General features: G+C 48.6%; 2 protein-coding genes across 5 annotated transcripts in view; one reads left to right on the top strand and one right to left on the bottom strand.

Annotated features, from left to right (window-relative positions):
* The window catches only part of LOC146797419 (netrin-4-like), a 311,780-nt gene extending 309,221 nt beyond the window's left edge, over positions 1–2,559 (bottom strand). The window contains exon 1 of the mRNA XM_085624438.1: positions 1,993–2,559. Within this exon, the coding sequence (XP_085480564.1) occupies positions 1,993–2,059 (67 nt within the window). The 5' untranslated portion in view covers positions 2,060–2,559. The remainder of the gene's footprint in view (positions 1–1,992) is intronic.
* The window catches only part of UROC1 (urocanate hydratase 1), a 424,295-nt gene that overhangs the window by 97,949 nt on the left and 298,487 nt on the right, over positions 1–27,859 (top strand). The gene's annotated exons all lie outside the window — the stretch shown is intronic.

Below are 27,859 nucleotides of genomic sequence, written 5' to 3'. Positions count from 1 at the left end.
GCTAATTTTTCCAGCAGTGGGCAGAGTGGGGATGCAGGGGCTCTAAAAAGTGGTGCAATAAGACGGTCGCCAACCCGGGAAGCTGTCTCAGCCCGGGCTGACACACACGACGGGGTGGGGGGGGACTGCAGCCCTTTGAGCCCAATGGGCGTTGCACGTCCGGTCTAGGGACTATCTGCTGTGTTATAATGGCTGACCATCCTGTGCTACTCGGCTCCGAGGCTTGAATCAATGAGCTAGTTGTCCACTGGACCGACTCCTTCTTGACTGATAGATCTCTCATTCGACCTCTAGCAGCCTGCACTCTGACCTTTATCCCATGAACCCTGGAATGTCACAAGGATGCACTACCACCCTCCTCCACCTTAAGGTGCTTCTCAGATCACTGCTGGCGCTAGCACCTGCTTCAAACTGATTTGCTACAGCTATCTGGATTAGACACAAACGGCCACCCAGGCCCTCGTCAGCAGCAGGTTGGACTACGGAAACGCCCTCTACGCAGGAGCCTCGGCCAAACTCCTGAAACGGCTTCAACGCATCCAGAACGCCTCTGCAGGCCTGATCCTCGACATCCCTCGCCGCAGCCACATCACACCCCACCTGAGAGACCTGCACTGGCTCCCCGTCAACAAGAGGATAACCTTCAAACTCCTCACCCACACACACAAGGCACTCCACAACACCGGACCAGCATACCTCAACAGACGACTCAGCTTCTACACCCCCACACGCCAGCTCCACTCCACCGACCTCACCCTCGCCACAGTCCCCCGCATCCAAAGAGCGGCCTCCGGCGGCAGATCGTTCTCCCACCTCGCCGCCAAGACCTGGAACACCCTCCCCATCCACCTACGGCAGACCCAAGACCTGCTGACTTTCAGAAGACTCCTCAAGACCTGGCTTTTCGAGCAGTAGGAGCACCCCCCAGCGCCTTGAGACCCTCATGGGTATGTAGCGCGCTTTAGAAATGCTATGATTGATTGATTGATTGATTGATTGATCTAAAACTTCAAAGGTCATCAGAGCTGGACTCCTGTGCAGTCCAAGCTAAAGACCAACAGATGCCCCTATCACCCATCGACCACTGGCCAAAGGAAGGAAGTGCTGCACCCAAACCATCACCCCAGGTAAGGACCCTAGGTGTGAACTTGGATTTAAACCTCTGCCTGATGCTTCAAGTGAACCAAGACACCAAGCGAGCATCTTATGTGATGAGATGCTGAGGCCAAACCACCCTTACCTAGGATTCCTCCTCAAGGTACCACCCACCACCAGTCCAGCGCTCTGCCAACGACACTATACTTTACTCCTCGGAGCGTGCCATACAGATTTATAAGCTATAGAATTCAAAGTGCAACTTTAATGTCCGGTTACTCATTCCTCCGATAATTCAGTCTATACAGGGCGGCCTTTGGCCAGATGTATCACCTTCAAATCAATTTGCATAGGTCAGTGTGACACTCAAGCCTGAGGAACCCACATCCTTCAGCTGTACCCCACCACCTACCAACAATCCAGCGCACTTCATTCCAGCACGAAAGAAAAGAAGACAAGACATAAGAAAGAAAGACACATGGAATAAAGGAAAGAAAAGGGAAAGAAGACAAGCTACCGCAATAAAACTGAGAGAACAATAAGGAATGAAAGAAGATTTTTTTTTTTTAAAACAAAGGCAATGAAGAAAGAAAGAACTAAACAAAGCAAAGGGAAGGAAAGACAAAACAGAAGAAAAAATAGAAAGTAAGCAAAAGGAAACAGGAACAAAGAGAAACAGAGACAGGAACAAAGAGAACGATAGAAAGAAAGATCAGAAGAAAGATCAGAAGAAAAAACACAAGACAGAAGAAAGAAAGATGAGAAGAGAAGAGAAAGTAAATAAAGAGACAAAGTAAGACTGTGGACATGGCGAAGTGACCGGGCTCTGACAGTTGTTGTTTACGTGGAGAGTTGGTGGCACGGGTTTATGTGTGCCAGGCGCCCGTCGCCCCTTACCTGCCACGCTATGCGCCCACGATGCCCAGCCCAGCAGCACTATCCAGGGTATCGTCTTGGACTGCATAGTGGAGGCTCCAGGACAGCACACTGCTGAGTCCTACAGTCGGGGCAGACCCCGGAGCACCGTCCCTGGCACCCTCAGCTTCAGGGCAGGAGGTGAAGGGCACTCCGGGGCAGGCAGCATCCCAGGGCAGTTCATGAAGGGTGGCACCCCTGCCGCAGATCCCAGACCCCTTGGCACTACTTCGGCTGAGGGCTGTTCACGCCCCGCGGGCAACAGGGAACAGACACGCTCGCGGGTGCTCCAAGGCTGGGACAGTCCCCGGGCAGTGAATCCAGCGGCTGCGCTATTCCTGTCCCTCCGGTGTCTGGACGCGCTGCAGCTCCTCCGCGGCGGGTGTCTGCTCTGCTCCCAGACCGAGGGACTCAGATGCGGCTGATATGGAGGTGGCACCAAGTCCTGCCCCTTGTCTTGTGCCACATGATGCGGCCCACGGGTGGGGAGGGGGCACGGCCCGCTGATGCTGCTGTTCCGAGGGTCACATCCTGGTGCCTTCCTGGCGTGTGGGCAGTGTACCTGCAGGCTCGTGTCTCTCGGAGAGGGAGGGGCGGGGGAGGAAAGAAGGAACTGACAATGTAAGAAGGAAAGCAAGAAAGAAAGAGAAAAGAGAGTCAAGGGGGGAGAGGGAAAGAGAGAGGAAGAAAGAAAGTTAGAGAGTGGGACAAAGAAGGGGAGGGATGAATACAGGAATGTCAGGCGATGTTTAAGAGAGAGTCAAAGAAAAGAGGGATACATTGGGAGGGCAGTGAAAAAGAAAGATAAAAAGAAGACTCGGTTAAGAGGCAAGAATGAATTGCAAAGGAGTAGCGGAATGAATGCAGAAGTAAATATTATGAACTGAAGGAAGGAGACAACGGAGGGAATGACAGAGAAAGGCGAAACTGATGAACGCGTACAAAGTTGGAGACAGGAAGAAAAAAAGCAGAAAATGGAAATCTAAAACAAGAAATGGGTGAATACATTCCGAGGGGATTGAAATGCAATTAATAGGAATTGGGACTATACAAACCGGTAAAATCAGACCAAACACAAATATGGAATTTATGAAGGTGGGGGGTCTCTTTCTGCCATGCACTTCTTATGAAGATGCCCCCCTTCCCAGCAGCACTCTCCCTGCTGTCCTCCTGCCCAGCTCCTGCCTTGTCGCTACCCCGTACCTATCTAGTGCTGGTGCCGCGCCTCTCCCTCAGTTTCCTCTCCCCTACTGCACAGTTCTCTCGCACTTCATATACTGTACCTGCGCCCCTCCTGCACAATTGCGGCTCTTCTCCCAGGCCCCGTTCGTGGTCTGACCGTACCACCCCCCTCCAGCAGCGTTCCTGCTCCCCTCCTGCAGCGTTCCTGCTCCCCTCCTACAGCGTTCCTGCTCTCTTCCCGCCTAGTACCATCTCCCCTTCTGCAGCGCTCCTGCTCCCCTCCTGCAGCGTTCCTGCTCTCTTCCCGCCCACTACCATCTCCCCTTCTGAAGCGTTCCTGCTCTCTTCCCGCCCAGTACCATCTCCCCTCCTGCAGCGTTCCTGCTCCCCTCCTGCAGCGTTCCTGCTCTCTTTCCGCCCCGTACCATCTCCCCCCGCAGCATTCCTGCTCTCTTCTCTTCCTGCACAATACCATTTTCCCTCCTGCAGCGTTCCTGCTCCCTCCTTGTGCCGTACCATCTCCCCTCCTGCAGCGTTCCTGCTCTCTTCTTCCTCCCGCACAGTACCATCTCCCCTCTTGCAGCGTTCCTGCTCTCTTTCCGCGCCGTACCATCTCGCCTTCTGCAGGAGTTCTTCCTCTGCCCTGCATAGTCCTCCTGACCCTGCCTCTCTCCTGCAGATTCCTGACCCTGCCTCTCTCCTGCGGAGTTCTTGCTCCGCCCTGCATAGTCCTCCTGACCCTGCCTCTCTCCTGCAGAGTCCCGACCCTGCCTCTCTCCTCCAGAGCTCTTGCTCCCTCCTGCTCAGTCCTGCCCCTGCCTCTCTCCTGCAGATTCCTGACCCTGCCTCTCTCCTGTGGAGTTTTTGTCCCCTCCTGCACAGTCCTGACCCTTCCTCTCTCCTGCAGATTCCTGACCCTGCCTCTCTCCTGCAGAGTTTTTGTTCCCTCCTGCACAGTCCTGACCCTTCCTCTCTCCTGCAGAGTTCTTTCTCCCTCCTGCACAGTCCTGACTGGAGAGGTGTGGCTCACTAGTTAGAGGCGGCAGACCTGTAAGCAGAGAATCGGCCAGGGACCAGGGTTCAATTCCCGACGCGGCAGGGTCGTGGACCAGGGTCAAAACGGACTCGATAATTCTCTCCTCGGTACCTACTCTAACCAGGAACACACTCGGCAACTCTGGGCATTAAGCTTGCCTCATCTCTACAACGGCCCCCCACAGACGCCGGGGATGCCTGGTTTCACCTTGGAGATACCCAGAAAGGGACCATCTCACAGGGATAGCCAGGACAGGTTCCCCAGCGGTCTACAGCGCCGGGACGACCCATTGCTGGGGTAGCTGTGCGTTTTACAAGTCTACAACATTTACATTTCTCTCCTGCAGAGTTCTTGTACCTCCTGCATAGTCCCGACCCTGCCTCTCTCCTGCATAGTCCCGACCCTGCCTCTCTCCTGCAGAGTTCTTGCTCCCTCCTGCACAGTTCTGACCCCCCTTCTCTCCTGCAGAGTTCTTGCTCCCTCCTGCACAGTCCTGCCCCGACTCTCTCCTGCATAGTCCCGACCCTGCCTCTCTCCTGCATAGTTCTTGCTCCCTCCTGCACAGTTCTGACCCCCCTTCTCTCCTGCAGAGTTCTTGCTCCCTCCTGCACAGTCCTGACCCCGACTCTCTCCTGCAGAGTCCTGACCCTGCCTCTCTCCTGCAGAGTTCTTGCTTCCTCCTGCACAGTCCTGACCCACTTCTCTCCTGCAGCGTTCTTGTACCTCCTGCATAGTCCTGACCCTGCCTCTCTCCTGCAGAGCTCTTGCTCCCTCCTGCACAGTCCTGACCCCCCCTTCTCTCCTGCAGAGTTCTTGCTCCCTCCTGCACAGTCCTGACCCCCCTTCTCTCCTGCAGAGTTCTTGCTCCCTCCTGCACAGTACTGACCCCCTTCTCTCCTGCAGAGTTCTTGTACCTCCTGCATAGTCCTGACCCTGCCTCTCTCCTGCAGAGTTCTTGCTCCCTCCTGCACAGTCCTGACCCCCCTTCTCTCCTGCAGAGTTCTTGCTCCCTCCTGCACAGTACTGACCCCCTTCTCTCCTGCAGCGTTCTTGTACCTCCTGCATAGTCCTGACCCTGCCTCTCTCCTGCAGAGTTCTTGCTTCCTCCTGCACAGTCCTGACCCACTTCTCTCCTGCAGCGTTCTTGTACCTCCTGCATAGTCCTGACCCTGCCTCTCTCCTGCAGAGCTCTTACTCCCTCCTGCACAGTCCTGACCCCCCCTTCTCTCCTGCAGAGTTCTTGCTCCCTCCTGCACAGTCCTGACCCCCCTTCTCTCCTGCAGAGTTCTTGCTCCGCCCTGCACAGTCCTGACCCTCCTTATCTCCTGCAGAGTTCTTGTACCTCCTGCATAGTCCTGACCCTGCCTCTCTCATGCAGAGTTCTTGCTCCCTCCTGCACAGTCCTGACCCTGCCTCTCTCCTGCAGAGTTCTTGCTCCCTCCTGCACATACCAGACCCCCCTTCTCTCCTGCAGAGCTCTTGCTCCCTCCTGCACAGTCCTGACCCCCTTCTCTCCTGCAGAGATCGTGTACCTCCTGCATAGTCCTGACCCCCCTTCTCTCCTGCAGAGTTCTTGCTCCCTCCTGCACAGCCCTGACCCGCCTCTCTCCTCAGAGCTCTTGCTCCCTCCTGCACAGTCCTGACCCCACTTCTCTCCTGCAGCGTTCTTGTACCTCCTGCATAGTCCTGACCCTGCCTCTCTCCTGCAGAGTTCTTGCCCCCTCCTGCAGAGTTCTTGCTTCCTCCTGCACAGTCCTTACCCCACTTCTCTCCTGCAGCGTTCTTGTACCTCCTGCATAGTCCTGACCCTGCCTCTCTCCTGCAGAGCTCTTGCTCCCTCCTGCACAGTCCTTCCCCTGCCTCTCTCCTGCAGAGCTCTTGCTCCCTCCTGCACAGTACTGACCCCCTTCTCTCCTGCAGAGTTCTTGCTCCCTTCTGCATAGTCCCGACCCCCCCTTCTCTCCAGCAGAGTTCTTGCTCCCTCCTGCATAGTCCCAACCCTGCCTCTCCTGCATAGTTCTTTCTCTGTCCTGCACAGTCCTGCCCCTGCCCCTGCCTCTCTCCTCAGAGCTCTTGCTCCTTCCTGCACAGTCCTGACCCCACATCTCTCCTGCAGCGTTCTTGTATCTCCTGCATAGTCCTGACCCTGCCTCTCTCCTGCAGAGTTCTTGCTCCCTCCTGCACAGCTCTGACCCGCCTCTCTCCTCAGAGCTCTTGCTCCCTCCTGCACAGTCCTGACCCCACATCTCTCCTGCAGCGTTCTTGTATCTCCTGCATAGTCCTGACCCTGCCTCTCTCCTGCAGAGTTCTTGCCCGCTCCTGCACAGTACTCGTCCCCTTCTCTCCTGCAGAGTTCTTGCTCCCCCCTGCACAGTCCTTCCCCTGCCTCTCTCCTGCAGAGTTCTTGCTCCCTCCTGCGCAGTACTGACCCCCCTTCCATCCTGCAGAGTTCTTGCTCCCTCCTGCATAGTCCTGACCCCACTTCTCTCCTGCAGCGTTCTTGTACCTCCTGCATAGTCCTGACCCTGCCTCTCTCCTGCAGAGTTCTTGCTTCCTCCTGCACAGTCCTGACCCACTTCTCTCCTGCAGCATTCTTGTACCTCCTGCATAGTCCTGACCCTGCCTCTCTCCTGCAGAGCTCTTGCTCCCTCCTGCACAGTCCTGACCCCCCCTTCTCTCCTGCAGAGTTCTTGCTCCCTCCTGCACAGTCCTGACCCCCCTTCTCTCCTGCAGAGTTCTTGCTCCCTCCTGCACAGTACTGACCCCCTTCTCTCCTGCAGAGTTCTTGCTCCCTCCTGCATAGTCCCGACCCTGCCTCTCTCCTGCAGAGCTCTTTCTCCATCCTGCACAGCCCTGACCCGCCTCTCTCCTCAGAGCTCTTGCTCCCTCCTGCACAGTCCTGACCCCACATCTCTCCTGCAGGGTTCTTGTATCTCCTGCATAGTCCTGACCCTGCCTCTCTCCTGCAGAGTTCTTGCCCGCTCCTGCACAGTACTAGTCCCCTTCTCTCCTGCAGAGTTCTTGCTCCCTCCTGCACAGTCCTGACCCCCCTTCTCTCCTGCAGAGTTCTTGTTCCCTACTGCATAGTCCCAACCCTGCCTCTCCTGCAGAGTTCTTTCTCCGTCCTGCACAGTTCTGCCCCTGCCTCTCTCCTGCAGAGCTCTTGTTCCCTCCTGCACAGTCCTGACCCAGCCTCTCTCCTGCAGAGTTATTGCTCCCTCCTGCACAGTCCTGACCCAGCCTCTCTCCTGCAGAGCTCTTGCTCCCTCCTGCACAGTCCTGACCCGGCCTCTATCCTGCAGAGTTCTTGCTTCCTCCTGCACAGTCCTGACCCCCCTTCTCTCCTGCAGAGTTCTTGCTCCCTCCTGCATAGACCCAACCCTGCCTCTCCTGCATAGTTCTTTCTTCGTCCTGCACAGTTCTGCCCCTGCCTCTCTCCTGCAGAGCTCTTGTTCCCTCCTGCACAGTCCTGACCCGGCCTCTCTCCTGCAGAGTTATTGCTCCCTCCTGCACAGTCCTGACCCAGCCTCTCTCCTGCAGAGTTCTTGCTCCCTCCTGCACAATCCTTACCCCCCTTCTCTCCTGCAGAGTTCTTGCTCCCTCCTGCATAGACCCAACCCTGCCTCTCCTGCATAGTTCTTTCTCCGTCCTGCACAGTCCTGCCCCTGCCTCTCTCCTGCAGAGCTCTTGTTCCCTCCTGCACAGTCCTGACTCGGCCTCTCTCCTGCAGAGTTATTGCTCCCTCCTGCACAGTCCTGACCCAGCCTCTCTCCTGCAGAGGTCTTGCTCCCTCCTGCACAGTCCTGACCCCCCTTCTCTCCTGCAGAGTTCTTGCTCCCTCCTGCACAGTACTGACCCCTTCTCTCCTGCAGAGTTCTTGCTCCCTCCTGCACAGTCCTGACCCAGCCTCTCTCCTGCAGAGCTCTTTCTCCATCCTGCACAGTCCTGACCCCACATCTCTCCTGCAGCATTCTTGTATCTCCTGCATAGTCCTGACCCTGCCTCTCTCCTGCAGAGTTCTTGCCCGCTCCTGCACAGTACTAGTCCCCTTCTCTCCTGCAGAGTTCTTGCTCCCTCCTGCACAGTCCTGACCCCCCTTCTCTCCTGCAGAGTTCTTGTTCCCTCCTGCATAGTCCCAACCCTGCCTCTCCTGCAGAGTTCTTTCTCCATCCTGCACAGTTCTGCCCCTGCCTCTCTCCTGCAGAGCTCTTGTTCCCTCCTGCACAGTCCTGACCCGGCCTCTCTCCTGCAGAGTTATTGCTCCCTCCTGCACAGTCCTAACCCAGCCTCTCTCCTGCAGAGCTCTTGCTCCCTCCTGCACAGTCCTGACCCGGCCTCTCTCCTGCAGAGTTCTTGCTCCCTCCTGCACAGTCCTGACCCCCTTCTCTCCTGCAGAGTTCTTGCTCCCTCCTGCATAGACCCAACCCTGCCTCTCCTGCATAGTTCTTTCTCCGTCCTGCACAGTCCTGCCCCTGCCTCTCTCCTGCAGAGCTCTTGTTCCCTCCTGCACAGTCCTGACCCGGCCTCTCTCCTGCAGAGTTATTGCTCCCTCCTGCACAGTCCTGACCCAGCCTCTCTCCTGCAGAGCTCTTGTTCCCTCCTGCACAGTCCTGACTCGGCCTCTCTCCTGCAGAGTTATTGCTCCCTCCTGCACAGTCCTGACCCAGCCTCTCTCCTGCAGAGGTCTTGCTCCCTCCTGCACAGTCCTGACCCTGCCTCTCTCCTGCAGAGTTCTTGCTCCCTCCTGCACAGTCCTGACCCCCCTTCTCTCCTGCAGAGTTATTGCTCCCTCCTGCACAGTCCTGACCGGGCTTCTCTTTTGCAGAGCTCTTTCTCCCTCCTGCACAGTCCTGATCCTGCCTCTCTCCTGCAGAGCTCTTGCTCCCTCCTACACAGTCCTGACCCGGCATCTCTCCTGCAGAGCTCTTGCTCCCTCCTGCACAGTCCTGACCTGGCCTCTCTCCTGCAGAGTTCTTGCTCCCTTCTGCACAGCCCTGACCCCCCTTCTCTCCTGAAGAGTTCTTGCTCCCTCCTGCACAGTCCTGACCCAGCTTCCTCTTGCAGAGCTCTTGCTCCCTCCTGCACAGTCCTGACTCTGCCTCTCTCCTGCAGAGCTCTTGCTCCCTCCTGCACAGTCCTGACACAGCCTCTCTCCTGCAGAGTTCTTGCTCCCTCCTGCACAGTCCTGACCCATACTCTCTCCTGCAGAGCTCTTACTCCCTCCTGAACAGTCCTGACCCTGCTTCTCTCCTGCAATGTTTTTGCACCATCCTGCACCTTCATGACCCTGCCTCTCTCCTGTAGTGTTTTTCTTTCCCTCCGGCACATTCCTGACTCTGCATCTCTCCTGCAGACTTCTACCTACCTCCTGCACACTCCCTCCTCTCGCATCTCTAGGAAATCCTTCCTTCCTACAGACCATGGTCGTTTCTCTCCCAGTTGCTTGTTGCTCACTTCCACTTTCATGCAGGATCTGCCACACGCCTACTCAATGTTTGCGCAGTCACCTCATTCAAGCACTCATAAAACCCATTCCAGTAACAGTCCAAGGGGATATTCTCCTGGTGGTCCTGGTGGATGCACCAGGACCGAGTGAAGAGGACAACGCAAATCCCAGAAGCCCCACAGACGACCAGCAAGGAACCTCAGGTCGGGGATGGCCAAGGAGAAGAGGAAGACGCGGTTCAGTCCGCAGGAAAACAGGATCATCATCACAGAGGTGACAGAACACTACCAACAACTGTTCGTCACCTCCAACATGTCATTGGCAACAAAGACGCAAATATAGCAGACTATCTTGGACCATGTGAATGCAGTTGCAGCGTTGAGGAGGACAATGGAAGAGGTCAAGAGGCGTCGGAATGATGTGAAGGGCAAAACCAAGAAGAAACTCGATGCTAACATGAAAGCAGCAACGCAGATTGGAGGTGGGGGGTCTAGCGGCACACCAGGAGCTGGATGACATGGAGAAAATGGTGGCAACAGTCATCAGTTGGGATACAGTGCACACCCACAATGACTCTGGATCATGTCCCTGACGCCCGTGGCACACTGCAGCACACATACAAACACCAAGTAGGCCCCCGTCCACCATGTGCCCGAAGGTGTCCCACCCCACACATCACCAATATCACAACCAACACATGCACACGTGCGTAACCCAGCAAAGAATCGTATTTGTGAGCCACACCGACAATGCAAGTGACACTACACGACGATTAGCATGGCTGCAGTCCAATCATCATGACATTATGCACGCCATGAGGCTGAGTGTGGACCACATCCGGAAATGAGCAGGCCACACTCTGACACATCCACGTGCACAAACCACCCCTGACATCAACAACCCATGTGCGGTCAAACCATGCCCAAGAGTCACAACTAGACCAAGAGCCCAATATACCCAAGTCCGAAACATGCCAGCACTGTCGAAGCACAGAAGTCAAAGGCACACCGCCTGAAAGGGATAAGGGGCAGCAAAATCTGAGCAGCATGGGTGAATCACCCACAATGCAGCACACACACATAGCAATAACAGCACATCAACATTGACGACAATGTGGTACAAAGTGCAACACTTTCACTACAGAACAAAGGACACAACTGGTTCCGCCTGTGCGTGGAAACTGGCCAATCACATCTGGAATAGCAGGAAACTGTGAGATGAAAATGTACGTGTACAACCTCATATCCGTGATGTAGTTCAAATGTCCACTGCCCCGCATCAAATAGTCAGCTCCTCCTAAACAGCTATAATGTACATTGTCATGCAGTCCCGACGTAAACATGAACAATGCGTCAATGTCAACACAATGTTAAAATGCATCTCCCCTTCACATAGCAGAGGGACAATCAACACCTCCTGCAGAGCAGACCAGACAACTCATCAGTGATGTTGAAGAGGACCTTCACACCTTCAACACTGATGCCCTACAACAGCTTATTGACAACTACGGCAACCCACCCCCTGCACAGACCACACAGCAGGAAGCACACACCACCACAGATGGGTCCCAGCACTACACCGAAGCACGCATTGCATTTCACGGCCAGGTGTTAGACTGCCAGAAGGAGGTGGCTGAATAGGTGCGTGTGGGGTTCGAAATCATGGCAGCTGAACTCGATTACATACGTGGGTGTCTAATTACCATCAGAGACCACTTACACTCACCAATGGACACACACACTGCAACATAGCCACACTCATTTGCACATTTCCAGCAATGAACCACAACCAGAGCCCCAGGACAATCCTTCACACCCCTACGCTGGACTTACATACGCCGGCCCAGTCCACTCCTCTTACGTATGAATGGGGGGACGACAGAGCTACATGTCCAAGGTCTTACCCACTGCCTGGGGTGACATGGTTGCATCCGATGTACACCGTAGAATGTAATGTGGTAGGGCCCGGGGCCATCATGCATACGTAATGAGCACACAGACACACTCCGATAGTCAGTTGAACTGGCTACAGGCACGTGCACCCAGCCACTCTTTATTACCAGGCTCACCTGACCAGTGATGCCTTTGCTGGATGGGTGTGGGGTGAGTGTGAGCCAGCCCTCAGGGAGTGGTTGGTGCTGGCAACAACTTGAACAGTGTTCACTGGTAAAGCGGAAACAGAAAACACCAACATAAGAGAAACAACTGCGAAGCATCATGTTGGTATCCGGAGCAAGTACAGAGGTCACCCAATATTCACTCAGAAGGGTCGGCGAGTCACAGTGCACTGAGGTTGGGGCACCAGAGCGGAGCGTGCTCATGTGAGGAAATTGTCCAAGATTGTGTCCCTTCGGGATATTCCTGCTGCAGCTGCACTAGGGTGTGTTACACCTGCCACATCTTCCCCATCATCGTCCCAGATCTTCCCCACTGCCTGAGGTGACATAGTTGCGTCCCCAGTCCACAGCACATACCTCAATCATAGCACCTGGTGTGTAGCTGGACTACCGTCTCCAGTCTGCATTGCTGCCTTCTGGTTGTTGCCTCCTACCCTCCCATTGTCTGTGCCTTCACCCCTCCGCACACCTGCCACATCTTCCCCATCATCGTCCCAGGTCTTCCCCACTGCCTGAGGTGACATTGTTGCATGAGCTGTCCACAGCAAAAAACATCTATTGGAAAGGGTCCATGAGTTGTGGTGCACTGAGTTGGTGGCACCTGAAGAGCTGAGCAGGGTACCAAGCTGATGATGGCATCCAAGACAGATGTGAGGAATTTGGATAGGGCTGGCTGTGAGGCTCCTCCGACTCTGGCAATTGTTGGTAGGAAGGTGCCAGAGGCCAGCAGGTGCAGCACAGTCAGCAGCTTGGTCTGCGGAGGGATGTTGGTTATCCGCTGTGTTGGTACCGTCAGCCTGTGAGCAATGAGTGTCAGGATGCTTAGGATGATTGTCCTCTTGAGCCTGTAGTGGACAATGCCATCCTCTGGTGTTAAGTCTGTGAGGCTGGTGCATTTTCTGAAGGTCCGCTGTCTTTGTCTGCGCTGCCTCTGTGGTAGTCTGGGGGGGGAGGCGGGAGGTCCTGGGGGGGAGGGGTGCATGATCAGTAGCTCCATGGCATCTGTTGTTCTTCTGGTGTGGCTGTGGGCTGGGCTGCTGTTTTTGGTGCAGGTTTTCTTCCAACTTAACACCAGGTTGGAGCAGGTGTTCAATCCCTGCTGCTAACGTGCCTTATCACGTGCTTTGGGATCTTATCGCCAATCTGGTTGGTCGTTGTGAATATTGCGAAGTGGTGTTTTCGCAGCTTTTTGCACGGAAACGCCTACTCTGCATACCATTAGCGTTTGTTGCCGGTATCATCCGTGGCAATATTATTTGCGGCGGCCATCGCAGGAAAACTGGTGTTACTGGCTGTTATCACCAGCTTGAGAATGGTGCTATACATTTATCACCACTTTGGCTGAGATAAAGTGCCGCTAACTGGGCGATAAGTCCTTGAGAATATGCCCCCAAGAATTTTCCTCGATCCACGCAAAATATCATTTCGCTGTTGGAGGTTTCCCTGAACCATAAAATTCACACCATGTTATGGGACCTGGCGGGGGCTTCTACGACATTTATTCGCCCTATAGAATCGCCAATCCTGTTCCTCCGTGAACAGATATTGTCCTTTTTGTGAAAACGTACCCCCTCTCTCCTATGCAGCCAGCCTGCTTCCCTTCTTTATTGCCCCTCCAGCTCTGCCCACTATGCCTTTCTCGTCCATTGCTGCCTGCTGCTCTTGCAGATGTAAACTCTATGATCTTAGAGTCGCACCGGGAGCCTGCAGTTCATGTTGCTGATGGAGGTCACCACACTAATCACTGAAGAGGCCATTCGTCCGAGGTATTGCTTATAGCCTGGATCACTAACAGAATATCAGAAACAGAAATATCAAATAATGTGTCAAAAATATTGAGGACCTCAATATTGAGAAGGTGAGTCCAGATAAGTATAGATTTACTGTTCGTAACTCCACATCTATATACCTTGAATGTACCCAAAGGACTTTGTGCGGTTAGGGGGGGAGGATAGCAATCGGAAGTGCTACCCCCCTCTTCCTGGCATTCCCATTCATACGCCCAACATCGTCACACTGACACATGCATCATTTTGATGAAGTATGACATGAGGCCTGATGTTTTGCAATCAGCCAATCACGGGGACAGATGCAAACCCACCCACAACCTGTAGAAGAAAGTCAGATCCTTCCTGTTGTCTATGTTACAGTGCTTTATTTGTAAAAGAAAGAGTTTTGGTGACCAAGGTTCTGCTCAGAAGCCAGCGGCTGGTGCGATTGAGCTTCGGCATGCCGAATATGAAGGCCGGTAGTCTTTAATTCATTACCAGACATTCCCTGATCCTTTTTCCCTCTCTTGCAGATTTGTTTTCTCCTTTTGTGAAGGTTTTGCCGTCCTTCTTTTCCTCTGTCTTTCCATTCTGTGTGTTTTCCCTTCTCTTGCACTTGGTTAACATGTGGTGTGTTAAATAAGTGGCGGTCCCCAAAAATAAGTGCTGGTGGATCCCACCGGCAAACACTGAATCAAATTAAGCACTGATGTTGTGTCTTAAAGGGAGTTATGCAGCAATACTTGATTATCACTTGGGGAAACCAACAACTTAGGTTGTGAACATCATGTTTATGTCACGTGTGGGCATTTGTATACTAGGGTCATGGCTAGAGAGCAATGGACTCCTGAAAATGGGTGTAACCTGAGAGTTATCATTCACGATCACTTGCAATGGGGCAGAATATTTGTGGGTGATGAATGTCTAGTAGGATATAGTGTTCTCTTTTGAATCATCCCCTCATTTCTGAATTGCAGGGGGAGGGGGCCAGTTCATATGTTGATGAGAATAATGTCCAAGATCTTGGGGGTGCAGATGGAGAAGGCCTGTCTTCTGGTTTGCTCCTTGTTGCAGTTCTAGTCTGGTAGTACCTGGATTCTGTTGTTAATATCCTCCTTAAATTACAATAAGGAGCTCAAGAGGGAATACATCAATCAGGTCGCCCTCCCCTCAACAATGACAATAAACAAAAAGACCTCATTGAAGAGGTCAACAACAAATTTATTTTTGTAAAACAGGAGGAGGGGGGCTGCAACCTCAACCCACTTGCTGGTTATATTACCAGTCTTATCCAGTCCCCAAATGCCCTTTGAAAATTCTATATTTATAACCATATGTTTATCAGTCCACTCTCTACAACAGGCCCTCTACATGAAAAGGTGTGTGTAAATAACAAATAATTGTGTAAAGGTGAGAGAGCCCCTCACATGCGTGTCACGAGAGGAGCTACTGGTAGGTTCTCACCAGTTTGCCCACCTTTCTCATCATCGGTAACTCTCTCACCTGCGAGAAAAGGAAAAAGAATAATGTCTGTCCAGTCAAAGGAACAGAGGTGTAGACTTGGTAGGCCAAGTGAATTTGCATTGTCACATGGAGAGGTGAAATCTTAGGGATTCATTTCTGAAACATAGGATTACATTTCTAGATGGCTTGTATTTGATTACAAGAAACATTTAGTCTTGGCAGAGTTGAATTTCAGATCTAGTTGTGAATGAGATTGAGGCAGGTTTAAGTCGCTCAATGTCGTTAGACAAGGAGACTTTCTGGTAGAGTTCTGTGCCGGTGGTATATTGATAGATCTTGATGCTGCTATCGGCAAGTAGGACAGCACGGACGCCATGTTGAGGTCGAAGACGATGTGGGACAGAATGGAGCCCTAACGTACTCCTCAAAAGACAGGGCATTTCTGTGATCTCAAGCTCCCTCTTTGGATGAAGTGGTGGTGACATGGTAGGTGATGAACAGCTGCTGGACCATGTTGGAGAAGCTCATGCGTGTTTCCAATACATGGACAGTGTCAAGGGCTGCAGAGAAGTAGTGTCAGCAAGTAGGGGGTCACCATCGGTTAATAGCAGAGAGTCTTGGCGACTAACAAGCATTTTATAAGAGCTAATAATTAAAGCTGTGGAGTGTGCTTGGGTAATAATTAATAAGTAAGGTCTGCTGTCTGCACACGGTGTGAGAATAGATACTAATGAAAGAACCTCTCCCTCCCTCATGGACTTCCGAAGGAACCTCAAGACATGGCTCTTCCAGACAAAATAGGGGATCTACTCCTTCCCCTCAGGCCTGCCCTACTCAGCGCCTGGATACCCTCATGGCTGATTAGCCGCACTCTACAAATTCACATAACGTAGCGTAACATAACAAAGAAGCACTGGGTTGAATATTACTACTGTGAGGGGACAAGCTCCACCTTATATGACAATAACAAGTGGGTTCAATATTAATATGCATATCTACAGATTACAATTACCAGAAAGGTAAACCTTGGGCTCTGATCCCCGACTGGAGGTTGAGTGGGAGTGGAGGAAATGCTGCAGCAAATCTGGCCTACTGTGCGCTTGTATTATTCAAAGACGTGGACCATACAGTGCTTAATTTGAGCAGCGGTTTCCAGTCCTCGGCACTGGGACACAATTGACAACACCAGCACTTGTGATAGTCTGCCACATGGTGGCATAGTCTGGCTAATTTGTAGATGAGCCCAACAACAGTAAATTATTAACTCAATATAGATTAAAAATGAATATTACCTGTCACCCAAGCCATCCTTATACATTTGGGGGCCTGGAATAATCCGAATTGTCACACTTCTAGGTGTGTGATGGTTAGTAGTTGTTTTTTTACTGTGATTGGCAGCAAAGCAGGGGCGATGTGTGCTGGAAGCTGCACTGGCCTGCTGACGAGAGCCATGACACTTACTTTTTCACAAATTAAGGACTGAGACCATGCATTGTATGTGTAACAGATATGATTGGTAGTGAGCTCTTAGCTTTGTAAGTAAATAATTAACACAGATTCATGAATTCAAATACAAAAACTAATTTTTCAGAAAAGATGTTCTCAAATTCCTCAAATAAAAGATAAATCCAATTCACAATAGAGGTGGAGTTTGCAGTGTGAGTGTCACAGTGTAGTTCCTGCACACTCGTCGCCCTTCCTGCAGGCCCCACTTCCCTCCCTCCTGCAGACTCCAAAGTCTGATTATGTGTATGTGACAGACCCACTGCATTCTGCCTTAGTTCTGAAGCTCACCGACCCCTGCCCGGGCTCAGATGCCCAGAGACGTTTTAAGGTGTGGGCCAAATGGGCTCTGGCCCAGGGCCCCCACTTTTCTAGGGGCCCAATTCTTAAGCTTTCAGGATAGTCCCAAAAAGTGGCATAATGCAAAAATTATGGAGCCCCCTGCACAATATGAAAAGGGCCTCCCAGGTCTCCAATATCTCATAAACAATTAAAGGCTTTGCACTGAATGGGGAAGACCCTGAAGGACTGGGGCCCCCTTTATGTTTTGAGGGCCAACAAAGAGGGATGTCAATGATCAGACCATAGTTGCTGAGGGTTTGAATGAGCTGAAAAAGTATAATAAATTGAGAGTTGTTCCGAGCAGGGGGGCCCAAATTATATTTGGCCCGGGCCCCCAAAGTCCTTAAGATGTCCCTGTAGACGTCCACTGCTTCCTGGTGCCTCCTGCTGGAGACTGCCTGACAGGCCGAGCCTGCCTGAAGTTCACTGCTGAGTTCTGCCTGCTGCGACAGATAGAGTTTTCCTTGTTGCTTCCGGCCTGAGCTCTGAAGTTTGCTGCCCGGCACCAGAGATGCCTGAGGCCTCCTGCTGCTCAGTATCTAGACTCTTACTGCTTAGGCTCCATGCCTGAGCTCTGATGCCTGCTGCTTCCTGCCCGAGCTCTGGCCGCTGCTCCTGGAATCAGGGGTTTAGTGGGATGAAAAAACTGGGGGTGGGGTCTCTCAAAGGGGCGTGGCAGTTATAATTAAGATTGTGGCTTTAAAACACCTAGGCTAAAAATCTGTGCTGACCATAGTGTGCAGTCCATTTGTTATTTTGCGGATTCGGTCATTGCATCCAGACATATAATACATCAAGTAACATTACACCCACAACAAGCCAGGACTATTGGCTTTGTCAATGATTGTTAGTTGCTTACGCTAAATAAGCAACAACTATAGATTCCTTGTATATAATATTGAAAATGCTTTAGTTAGGAAATGATAAGACTGAAAGAATTATAAGGAGCCTCTTTGAAGTTACATTAAAGGCAGTGAAGGGTGGTGCTGCTGCAGAGTTGAGATTTTTTTCACCCTGAGGGTGAGGGCAAAAATGGAGAGCCCAATAGGGACCCGTCTCAGCACCATCTTTTTAGAACTGCCGGTGTTCAGTACCGGCAGGACCCGGCCCACTTAAATCCCGACCTGGAATGGACTCTCATGCCTCCTATACCCTGCAAGAGCTCCATTGTTGCCTTCAACCAGAAGTCTCCTTGCTGCTTCCTACCTATACTCTATGTCTGAACGGTGATGCCTGCTGTATCCTGCCTGTCGGTGAGTGCTGCTTACTGCCTGTGCCCTATGCATGAGCTTTGATGCCTGCTGCTTCCTTCCTGCCTGTTCTCTGACGGCTGCTTCCTGCCTGTGCTCTATGCATGAGCTCTAATGTCTGCTGCTGCTTGTGTTCCGGCTGCTGCCTCATGCCTGAGCTCTGATGTCTGCTGCATCCTGCCTGCCCGTTCTCTGACTGCTGCTTACTGCCTGTGCCCTATGCATGAGCTCTAATTCCTGCTCCTGCCTGCAGGGTGGCTGCTACTCTTTTACAGAGCTCTGCCTGCTGCCCTGTGATCACTAGTGAGACCCTCCCTCCTCCAGACACGCGCCTCTTTCCTCCAGTGCCTGCAGGCGCTGCTTCGTGGAGGAGTTGGGAATTGTAAATTTCATTTCCCTGCTCTGACCCAGCTGCGTATCCCTTTAAAAAAGGTTGAGCTCATCAGGGTTGCAGCGCCACCTACGGGAAGCCGAGAGCGTTGAAGTCGCTGACAGAAGCGTGCCACTATCCATACATCCCATCAGATCGTTCAGACGTGACATTTTATAGCAGGCCTTTTTCACAAAATACGTTAAAACGACCATTAATAAATGCAACAAAAACATAGGGAGTGCAGAAGCGCACCGTCTCAGCCTCTCTCCCTATAACATGGAATACAAATATGGGGAGCAGATGTGGCGTAACGGCAGAGGCGCAACTAGAGCCACATTTCAGGGTGTTGGGGGGGGGGGGACAAATTAAAATTTGTGGGGGGGGGGGGGGGTAATTATTCCAGCAATTGGCTGAGTGAAGATGCAGGGGCTCTAAGAATGGGTGAAAACAAAACACAGCCTCATTAACAAGTGAATGGTCTTTTAAAGACCTGTGAGGTACTCGGGTGCGGCTGCAATAAGACGAACGCCAGCCCTTTGAGCCCAATGGGCTTTGTGCGCCTGCATTACAGCCAGTGGTCGAAGTGGGGGGGGGGGGGGGAAGTTGGGGAACTGTAGGCGGAGAATCAGGGGGCGGGAATAACCCGAGGATCAGTGGGAGGTGTCAGAGGTGTGGCACGAATGTAAAACATCCCAATTGTTAGTGCTTGTTTGGCATTTCAGTGGCTAATTACAGTTTATTGTGTTATTTAATTCAACCAATGGATACACATGATTATTTAAGTTTTATTATGAGTTATTGACATTAAAACGCATTCACAAAGTGGGATACATTTCCAATCACAGAATGTCCCAAATATCCTTAGAAGTGGAATCGCAAGCCATTTGTCTCGGAGTTTCTGTCCTCAGCACTTCTCCCTTTTTCCACAAGAGCAGTTCAAACATGAATGGCAAAATATCCTAGTTTGCAAATGTTTTCTATATAATTATGGCTCTGCCATATTTGCCACATAATACATCATCTGCTGCATAATCTGACAATTGTAACTAATACATTATTTGTAGCTCAAACGGATCAAAATTTACAAAAAAATATGACTTGTGTTGTGCGAACTGGACAGCCCTTTGCAAAGCTTGACTGATCTTTTTTCTCACTGCTGCATTTGTATGTTACACTGGTTGTAATAAGGCAAAATCTTTGTAGAGACTGTTAGCATGTATAGACATGTCAAAATAATCAAATATCAGAAAATACACTGAATTACGCTGCAGCCTTTTTTTTGCTGCATAATTAATACACTGCAGCATAATGTTGTCCTCCATTGCTGCATAATTCCAGTGGCCCCAAAGAAGGCAGCGCATGTTAAAAGTGCTTGTGCATGAAGCAGAGAGACTGCGAAGTTTGCAAACTTACTTTGATGTGCGTGCAAATCCTGCATTGCCGATCCCCGGTGAGTTGCAGCTACTACTGCTGAGACAAAGCCAATGGAGGTGCCAATGGGTGAGGCAGACTGGCCTTTAGTGTTGGTGGAGCCCTGTGCAACAATATTTATTGGTGCCCCCCAATGACCACCTCCGATTCCCTCACTACCACCCTTTATCAGTGCCCCTCAAGTCTCCATAACCCCACTCTCTCTCTCAGATGCATTTAACTTGATTTAGAGCACCACTCATACCAGTGTAGGGTTTCAGAGCACTTTATATCACACACATTACACAAAGACAATCAATCATACATGTGTAAATCACTGTATAAGAAATGTTATATAAGACAAAGGACTACAGGGTGTAGGAGTCACATGACAACCATACTATTAGGCAGTATAGTGTAATAGTAATTGGCCTGGAGAAACACAAACTCAGAATTTAAAACGTAATGCAATGGTTGGGAGTTCACTTTAATACTCAGAATAGATTTCGATCCAAATGAACAGTTCTTTTGCAACAGCAGGAGAACCAAAGACTGGGGAAAAACCATAATGCTCTAATGTATACCTTGCAGTTTGCATGTAGCCCTAAAATGACAGTTAATAGCTCACTGTTCTAAGTTAGGATTTTAACTTATAAACTGCAAGTAACAAAAGGATCTCTGTGACAAAAGCAGTGACCCACTGACCTATTTGCATTATGAGCACTTTGTGATCTGCATGGTACATGTTCTTTGCAGCAGGCACATTAACCTTCGATGCTACCTTTCCATGAGTCAAAACTTCCACTAGACAAAACTCCGATCTGTCTCTAGGAAGAACCTTAATCACCAGAGTTAGCATGACATTTTTATTATTGTCAAAAATTGCTGGAAGCCAGGAAGGATGCAGCAAGTGCTTTAAAAACCATAATATACTTGCAAACACGACCCCCCCCACCCGAAGTTAGCTCCCAGTGCGGTCACACGGGTCTCACCGCCTTAGAGCCGGACCTTCTCAAGGGTCCTGTGACCTCAGTGACAGAGTTACTGTTGTTCTAGGGTGTGCTGCTTCATGGGCCTGCCCACAAAACTGGAGGTGAATTTCAGTATGGATTGTGGTGGACAGGCCTTCAAGGTTAAACCACAGTTGCCACCGCTAGGGTCCACCTGCTGTTGCTAGGACACCAGGGTTTCTAAGGTCTTGCGGGGCCTTCTAAGGTCTATCATGGGAATGTGCTCCCTCAGGGGAGTGGTCTGGGGGATTGGGCTTGAAGGCTGAACCTGTTTCCCCAGTCCCAAATTCGGCAGCTCTCACCATAGTGCCACATCCTCTCCTTCAATGAACACCATACTGCCCCACTGAGAGAAACTCGCACTGACTTCAACTACAACCCAATAGTGCCCCCCTAAAAACACCTGGATGCGACTCAATTCAAATTATGCACTAGACAAGAGTAATATGCTGCCTAAAAAAAAGCAACAGTTCAAAAAAGGGGGGGAGTGATTCTATGAAGGACCAAAGAGGCTGGGATCAGTTTAGACAAAGCAATGAACATGGGCCTCTTGGACCATCAAGATTGTATTCATTTGGTTCCTCAGGGAATCTAATCTCACCTGCAGGTAAGTTTCAATGAATGAACTTCATTTAACACAATTTAGTTTAGTGCACAGCGGTTAGAGCCATCGTACATACACTGGTTCTAGAAAACCAAAACATGAAACTCATTTTATCAACAGAAATATATTTTTTCTTTTTCTTTTTGTTAGTTTTCTTTATTGTAACAAGAAACCTTTATACAAACATATAGAAGACTTTTTCCGGACAATTTGCATAAGACTCTATATGCAATGACATGACAACATGACATACATCACATGAATTACATGATACTTCATCTAGTTACTTTTGAAAGTCCTACTGTATTTGTAAAGTATCGGGTTTAGTTAGTTTATATATCCTCGATAGTGTGAGCATTCCTGGATCCAAAGTGATGAGGTCAGGGAGAACCTGTCAAAGTCCGTGTCTTGGCTGTCTAAATCCAGCGTAGACTAGATGTCTTTCAAGATCTATGTAGTTCCAAACAGGGAGACCCTTGGCCTCAGTGAGGGGGGTGCCGAGGCGTTTCGACCTTCGTGTGGGGACCGTGAGGATTTTCAGAATGTTTTTCTCAGGGCTGGGCGGTTCTGTTTAGCACATTCAAGAGTGCCAGCATGTATCTCAGGCTGGTGTGTTAATCCAGAGAGCTTGGCACTTCGTGAGCTTTTCGCTTCTTGTTGGGGATAAACCCTCTTCAATTCAGTCTTTGTAGGCTTGAAATCTTCGTCCGCGGTGTCTCGTTGCGTCTAGCTCCCGACGGCACCCAGGAATGCTCACACAATCGTAATTGTGTTAAATGAAGTTCATTAATTGAAATTTACCTGCAGGTGAGATTAGATTCCCTGAGGAACCAAATGAATACAATATTGATCGTCCAAGAGGCACATGTTCATTGCTTTGTCTAAAAAAAAAAAAAGTAACAACATCCTGGAAAAAGCAAACACTCATAGGGAATGCAAGATTAAGTAAAGCATTTGGAATGTAAGCAGGAGCAACCTTAACGCTTTTACACTCACTATTCAGAAAACAGTGAGTGCTTTAGCCTGAAAAGTTAAGGACATGACTACAGGGCCCGGAAGGGACCCAATTCAATGTCCATTGCTTATATCCTTACAAAACGTAAGCAGTATGGTTTTATAAGACCACATCCGTGAACACAGAGCCACGGTACACATTTTGTTTTCCAATCCACCCATTAACCAGGTATTGTAGTACCTTCAGGAATGCTGCACTTACCCACCCGGGGAAAACAATGTTGTTCAAAGAAAGACGAGAGAACAAAAGTAGCGCTTCACTGGCAAACTCTGTAAAGTGATGCTTATGTGTTTGGGTGTGAATAAAATCATTCTGGCCACTTTGCAACCACTCTGTCTTGCTTAATTTAGTTATTTATTTATTTTTCATATTTTGAACCTGTTATTTCTCTCCCTCCCGAGGCTGCACTTTGTAATAGAAAAATGTCAAAAAATGAACACTTTCAGCAAAAGTGTTTTTCTTTTTTGGATCAATTTCACAGGGGAACAAATAAACGAAAGGAGGAAAGAGAGGGTGAAAACCTTTTCTTGAAGACAGGGTTTTCAGTAAGTGCAGTGCTTTAAATGGGTCGGTACTGTCCGGTACAGAGTACCGGCACTTTTTTTTATTTACTTCTCAAGAGAAATGCTATACTTTTAATTGGAGAGTACCAGCACTTCTCAGAAACAAGCAGGTACTCTGGTAAAGAGTACCTGCACTTCTATTTTTCCATTTCAAGCACTAAGTAAGTGAGGAGGAGCTAGACAGAAAGAGAGGGAATACAGGGAAGAAAGAGAGGGGGCAGCTGGCAACGGAGTGGACACTGTCCTTGTCTTCTCTGGGCAAGAAGGAAAAGACAGAGTCCTTTTCCTTCTCTGCCCACCAGCCTGTCCCCGAAATGCCAGAATACCGAGCCGTATCTATAGGCCTTAGCTATTTCTGTCGTCCTGGGACACATGTTTAAAATAAAAAAGTAGGGGAACGGAATCTATTGAATAAAAGAAGTAAGGGCACGCCGTGCCCTGCCGGACCCGCCCTCTTCGACCACAGGTTACAGCCATAGCTGCCCACTTTAAAACCGGGAGCCAGGTTCTAGGCTCGGCGTCGACTCAACATCCTGTGATTCTGGGCAAATCCTTCAACTCCCCAATGCCTAAACATAAACATGACATTAGGTAGATATAACGTCTTTGCTCAGAAAGGGTTAGGATTTTTCGAATTTTAAAAGCATATTAATGATGTCAACGGAAATGACACTATACAGGAGCCTAGTCACAAGCTGCCCTAAAGAAGACATAACAGTAGTGAATGTACCCTAGCCCAGTCATGGAGTAAGTCAAGAAGGACACATGGCTATGTACAGGTACTGCAACACTCTCTCATACAAAACAATGGAGTAAGTTACTTAAAAAACAGCCCATAGGGAGTAATATTAAAAAACAGATGTGTAATTATTATGGTTAAAAACATACATAATTTGAAAATAATTGTAAAATAACTTTGGACAATATATTAAATAAAAAGAAAATGATACAATACAACGTTAGGGTTTTTAAAAATGATTCTTTAAGCGATAGTATTTATAAATACATTTTAATTCATTATTTAATACACGTTTAATTTAATAGGTTAGCATACTGTAACATTTTATTTTCGCAGTTCCAAGTTTATAATAATTTTACATTTATATTTCATATTAAAATATGTTCAATAATTCTTTAAAATTGAATAATAAACATTCATATTTTCTCCATCCTTTCCCATAGGGACCTACCTCTCTCTCTCTCTCTCTCTCTCTCTCTCTCTCTCTCTCTCGAGTTGTTGCCTTTGGCAGCAGGCATTGCAGCGTTAGACTACAGCTGTAATAAGTTATTACAGTTCAGCAGCTATGTGATTTCTCTGACAGATGACTAAAGACATCACAAGATGAAAGTAATAAGGAAATTAGACACAGATTCAGGGAGTGCTAGATCCCATTTATTATAATAATAATAATAATAAAAATAACAACATTATAGTATGAGGTAAAAGGGAAAAGTCCAGCCCAATCAAGGCCACTTCCCCCAAATGTAGTCTGTATTTACCTCAATAGGGTCTATTCGAAGAGTGTTTGTATTTACTTCAGACTGCAAGATGGATCAGAAATAAGTACCACTGAGGTAGCGGGAAGCTAGAGTGCAACCAGTGAGGAAGGTCCCATTTTGCTAGGCGTAGTTGCAACCCTTGAGAATTGGGCTTCCACAACATTAATGTGTTCTGCTTCTCTTGGGACATTCCTGCACCACAGTCAATGACTAGGGGCCGATTCACAAACGTAATCAGACAAATTCCTAACTTTACGACTAGGATTTTGTCTCAGTTAAACTTAAGTTTGTCTTAAGTTTAATTTAAGACCAAAACTTAAGTTTAACTGAGACAAAATCTTAACTTTAGTACTCCTAAATGCCCTCTGTGAATACCAAAAGTTGTAAAGTTAGGATTTTGTCTCAGATTACTTTTGTGAATCGGGCCCGAGGACTTTGATAAGCCACATCTGGCTGCAGTAGCATCAGTGCCACAGATGACTGCTTTACAATCTAGCTTGCTCCCAGCACTTGATCTCCCCATTCAGTGGCTGAGCCATGCGACTCAAAGAGACATCTTTTATTTAGAAAGACCAAAACATACTACTTCACAGAACTTTTCTTTGTAACATTTTTTATTTATTTTTTTAACAAAGATACACAACACATATAATTTGTGGAACATTTTCTCGGTCACAGGTTTCCAAAATTTCATGTTGAGGTTGCACCTATCAACAGCTGCTTCCCAGAGGGTTCATCAAATACATCTAATTAATGCTTAAATGATATTTCCCACCATCTTGTCATACCTTCACCTAGTTTTACATCTGTCGTGATATGCACCATGTGTGACATCTCCCGCCATCTTGTCATACCTTCACCTAGTTTTACATCTGTCCTGATATGCACCATATGTGACATCTCCCGCCATCTTGTCATACCTTCACCTAGTTTTACATCTGTCCTGATATGCACCATGTGTGACATCTCCCGCCATCTTGTCATACCTTCACCTAGTTTTACATCTGTCCTGATATGCACCATATGTGACATCTCCCGCCATCTTGTCATACCTTCACCTAGTTTTACATCTGTCCTGATATGCACCATATGTGACATCTCCCGCCATCTTGACATACCTTCACCTGGTTTTACATCTGTCCTGATACACACCATATGCGTCTCCTCCATGGCCTACCACTTCAATTCAACCTTGAGCCTCATATCTGTTTTCAGTTGAGTAGGACACACCCAGCAAATGGGACTTGTCTCCTAACCAGCAGTAAACATATTGGGGCCTATTCATAAATTGCATTTTGTAGTACTACAAAATGCTATTAACAAGCCTATATGCAGAGTCTATGCCTCCGTCTCTCCTATCAATTTCTGTACAGAGTCTCCACACATGTACGTTTAAATTTCAGTAATAAATGTAGTAGGGATTGAGGAGAGTGGCAGGAAAATGGAGAATACTTACTGCTAAAGGGGAGGGGAATAGGGAGGAGTAAGGACAGTGGCAGCTCCTCCGCCTTAGTGGAGGTGCGTCCATCCCACTGCTTTTAAGCGGAGGGCCCGATTCACAGAACTAACAAGACAAAATCCTAAACTTACTACCATTTTGGTATTCACAGAAGGCACTTACTCATTTTACTTTAGGACTCCTAAATGCCTTCTGTGGATACCGAAAGTCTTAAAGTTGGGATTTAGGACTCCTAACTTTAACTACTCCTAAACTGAGAAAAATCATAACTTTAAGACTTTCGGTATTCAGAAGGCATTTAGGAGTTCTAAAGTTAGGACTCCTAACTTTTGTGAATACCGAAATGAGTAAGTGCCTTCTGTGAATACCAAAATGGTAGTAAGATTAGGATTTTATCTTAAGTTATTTCTGTGAATCGGGCCCAGTGTCACTAAAGAAAAAAGAAAATTATAACTCTAAGTTATTAGCATTTTATTTTTTTCTTTTGTTGCAGCAGCTTTGCGGGCGGGACGGGGCAGGGCTTCTCTGCTGACAAAGCAGGGGAGGGAAGGAGTGGTTTGCACTCCCTAAGGTGCTCATGAATGTTTGGCTGCCCCCCTGCATGCAGCCTGCATGAGGAACATGCCCAGCCTCCCATTCTCTGGCTGAGCGCCGATTCACGGCACTTAGACCAATCACAATGCTGCATAGCAGCGTTGTGGTTGGGTATCAGGAGGCTGGGAGCCGGATGCATCATGTTTCCTGTTGGAAGCGGGGAAGAGGACAGATGAGAGGCAGCGGGGATGGCGAGCGGCAGTGCAGAAGACAGTCAAATTTGCATTTTTCTTATTTCATTCAACCCCACGGCCCCCGCAAACTCCCCCACCGCCTTCAAATATCAGCCGCCACTGAGTAAGGAGAGATTAAAGAAGGATCGGGGGCGGTGTAGGCATTTAGGGAGGAACGCCTACCCACCCACAAATGGGTAAGTCCATTTCAGTTTACAAACTACATTTCAAAAGTTACTACAGCGAAAAAGGGAAACAGTAGAAAAATTACTGCAGCTCAGTGCCAAAGCAAGTCCATCACCAGATGTAGCTACGCACTGGTGCTGCAACAACCTCCCACATCAGGTTAAAACAAATTATATGAAATTAACTTAAATAGGCATAAGTATAATTAAATAGAAGTTATTGCTACAAAAGATTAAAATAGTATTTTTTAAAAATTTAGTTACAGAATATTTTATAACCTTTTCGCATGTAAAAAATATTTTAACTAAATTATATACATCAGGTTTAATATGTATTACTGTATAATCATTTTTTAAATTTTATGTGGAGGTTTATCTTTTAATTTAAACCTCGAGAAAAATAATTTTAATGTTATTTTGTATATTTTAAATAATTTAATTGTTCAGTCAAAATGTAGTTAATAGTGCCCTTGGCATTTTTTTATTTAGTTCTACAGTTAAAATAAATACATAAATATAATTCACGTTCATACTTAACAAAAAAATATTTTACAAACTTTTTCCAAGTTGAATAAAAGTTTTTTGCTTTTCCCTTTTTGCTTTTATTTTGTATGCATTAATAATTATACTAAGTGCAAACAGTTATTAAAATATTGTAAAACTACATTAAAAATATTAACAATTTCTACATATTTTTACCATAAAATTGTATTTATTTATATTTTAACTATTTGAAATAATATAATTTACATGAACATTATTTCTTATGTTATTACATTTAGGCCACTGACTCGATTATATTATATGGGAGAATGTTCCACTACCAGGGGTTGGCCTAGTGTGGTGCTAGAATGA

The sequence above is a fragment of the Triturus cristatus genome, chromosome 9 (assembly GCF_964204655.1).
Source record: "Triturus cristatus chromosome 9, aTriCri1.1, whole genome shotgun sequence".
In the NCBI taxonomy this organism is placed as follows: domain Eukaryota; kingdom Metazoa; phylum Chordata; class Amphibia; order Caudata; family Salamandridae; genus Triturus; species Triturus cristatus.
This window is presented reverse-complemented; position numbering and strand designations above follow the sequence as displayed.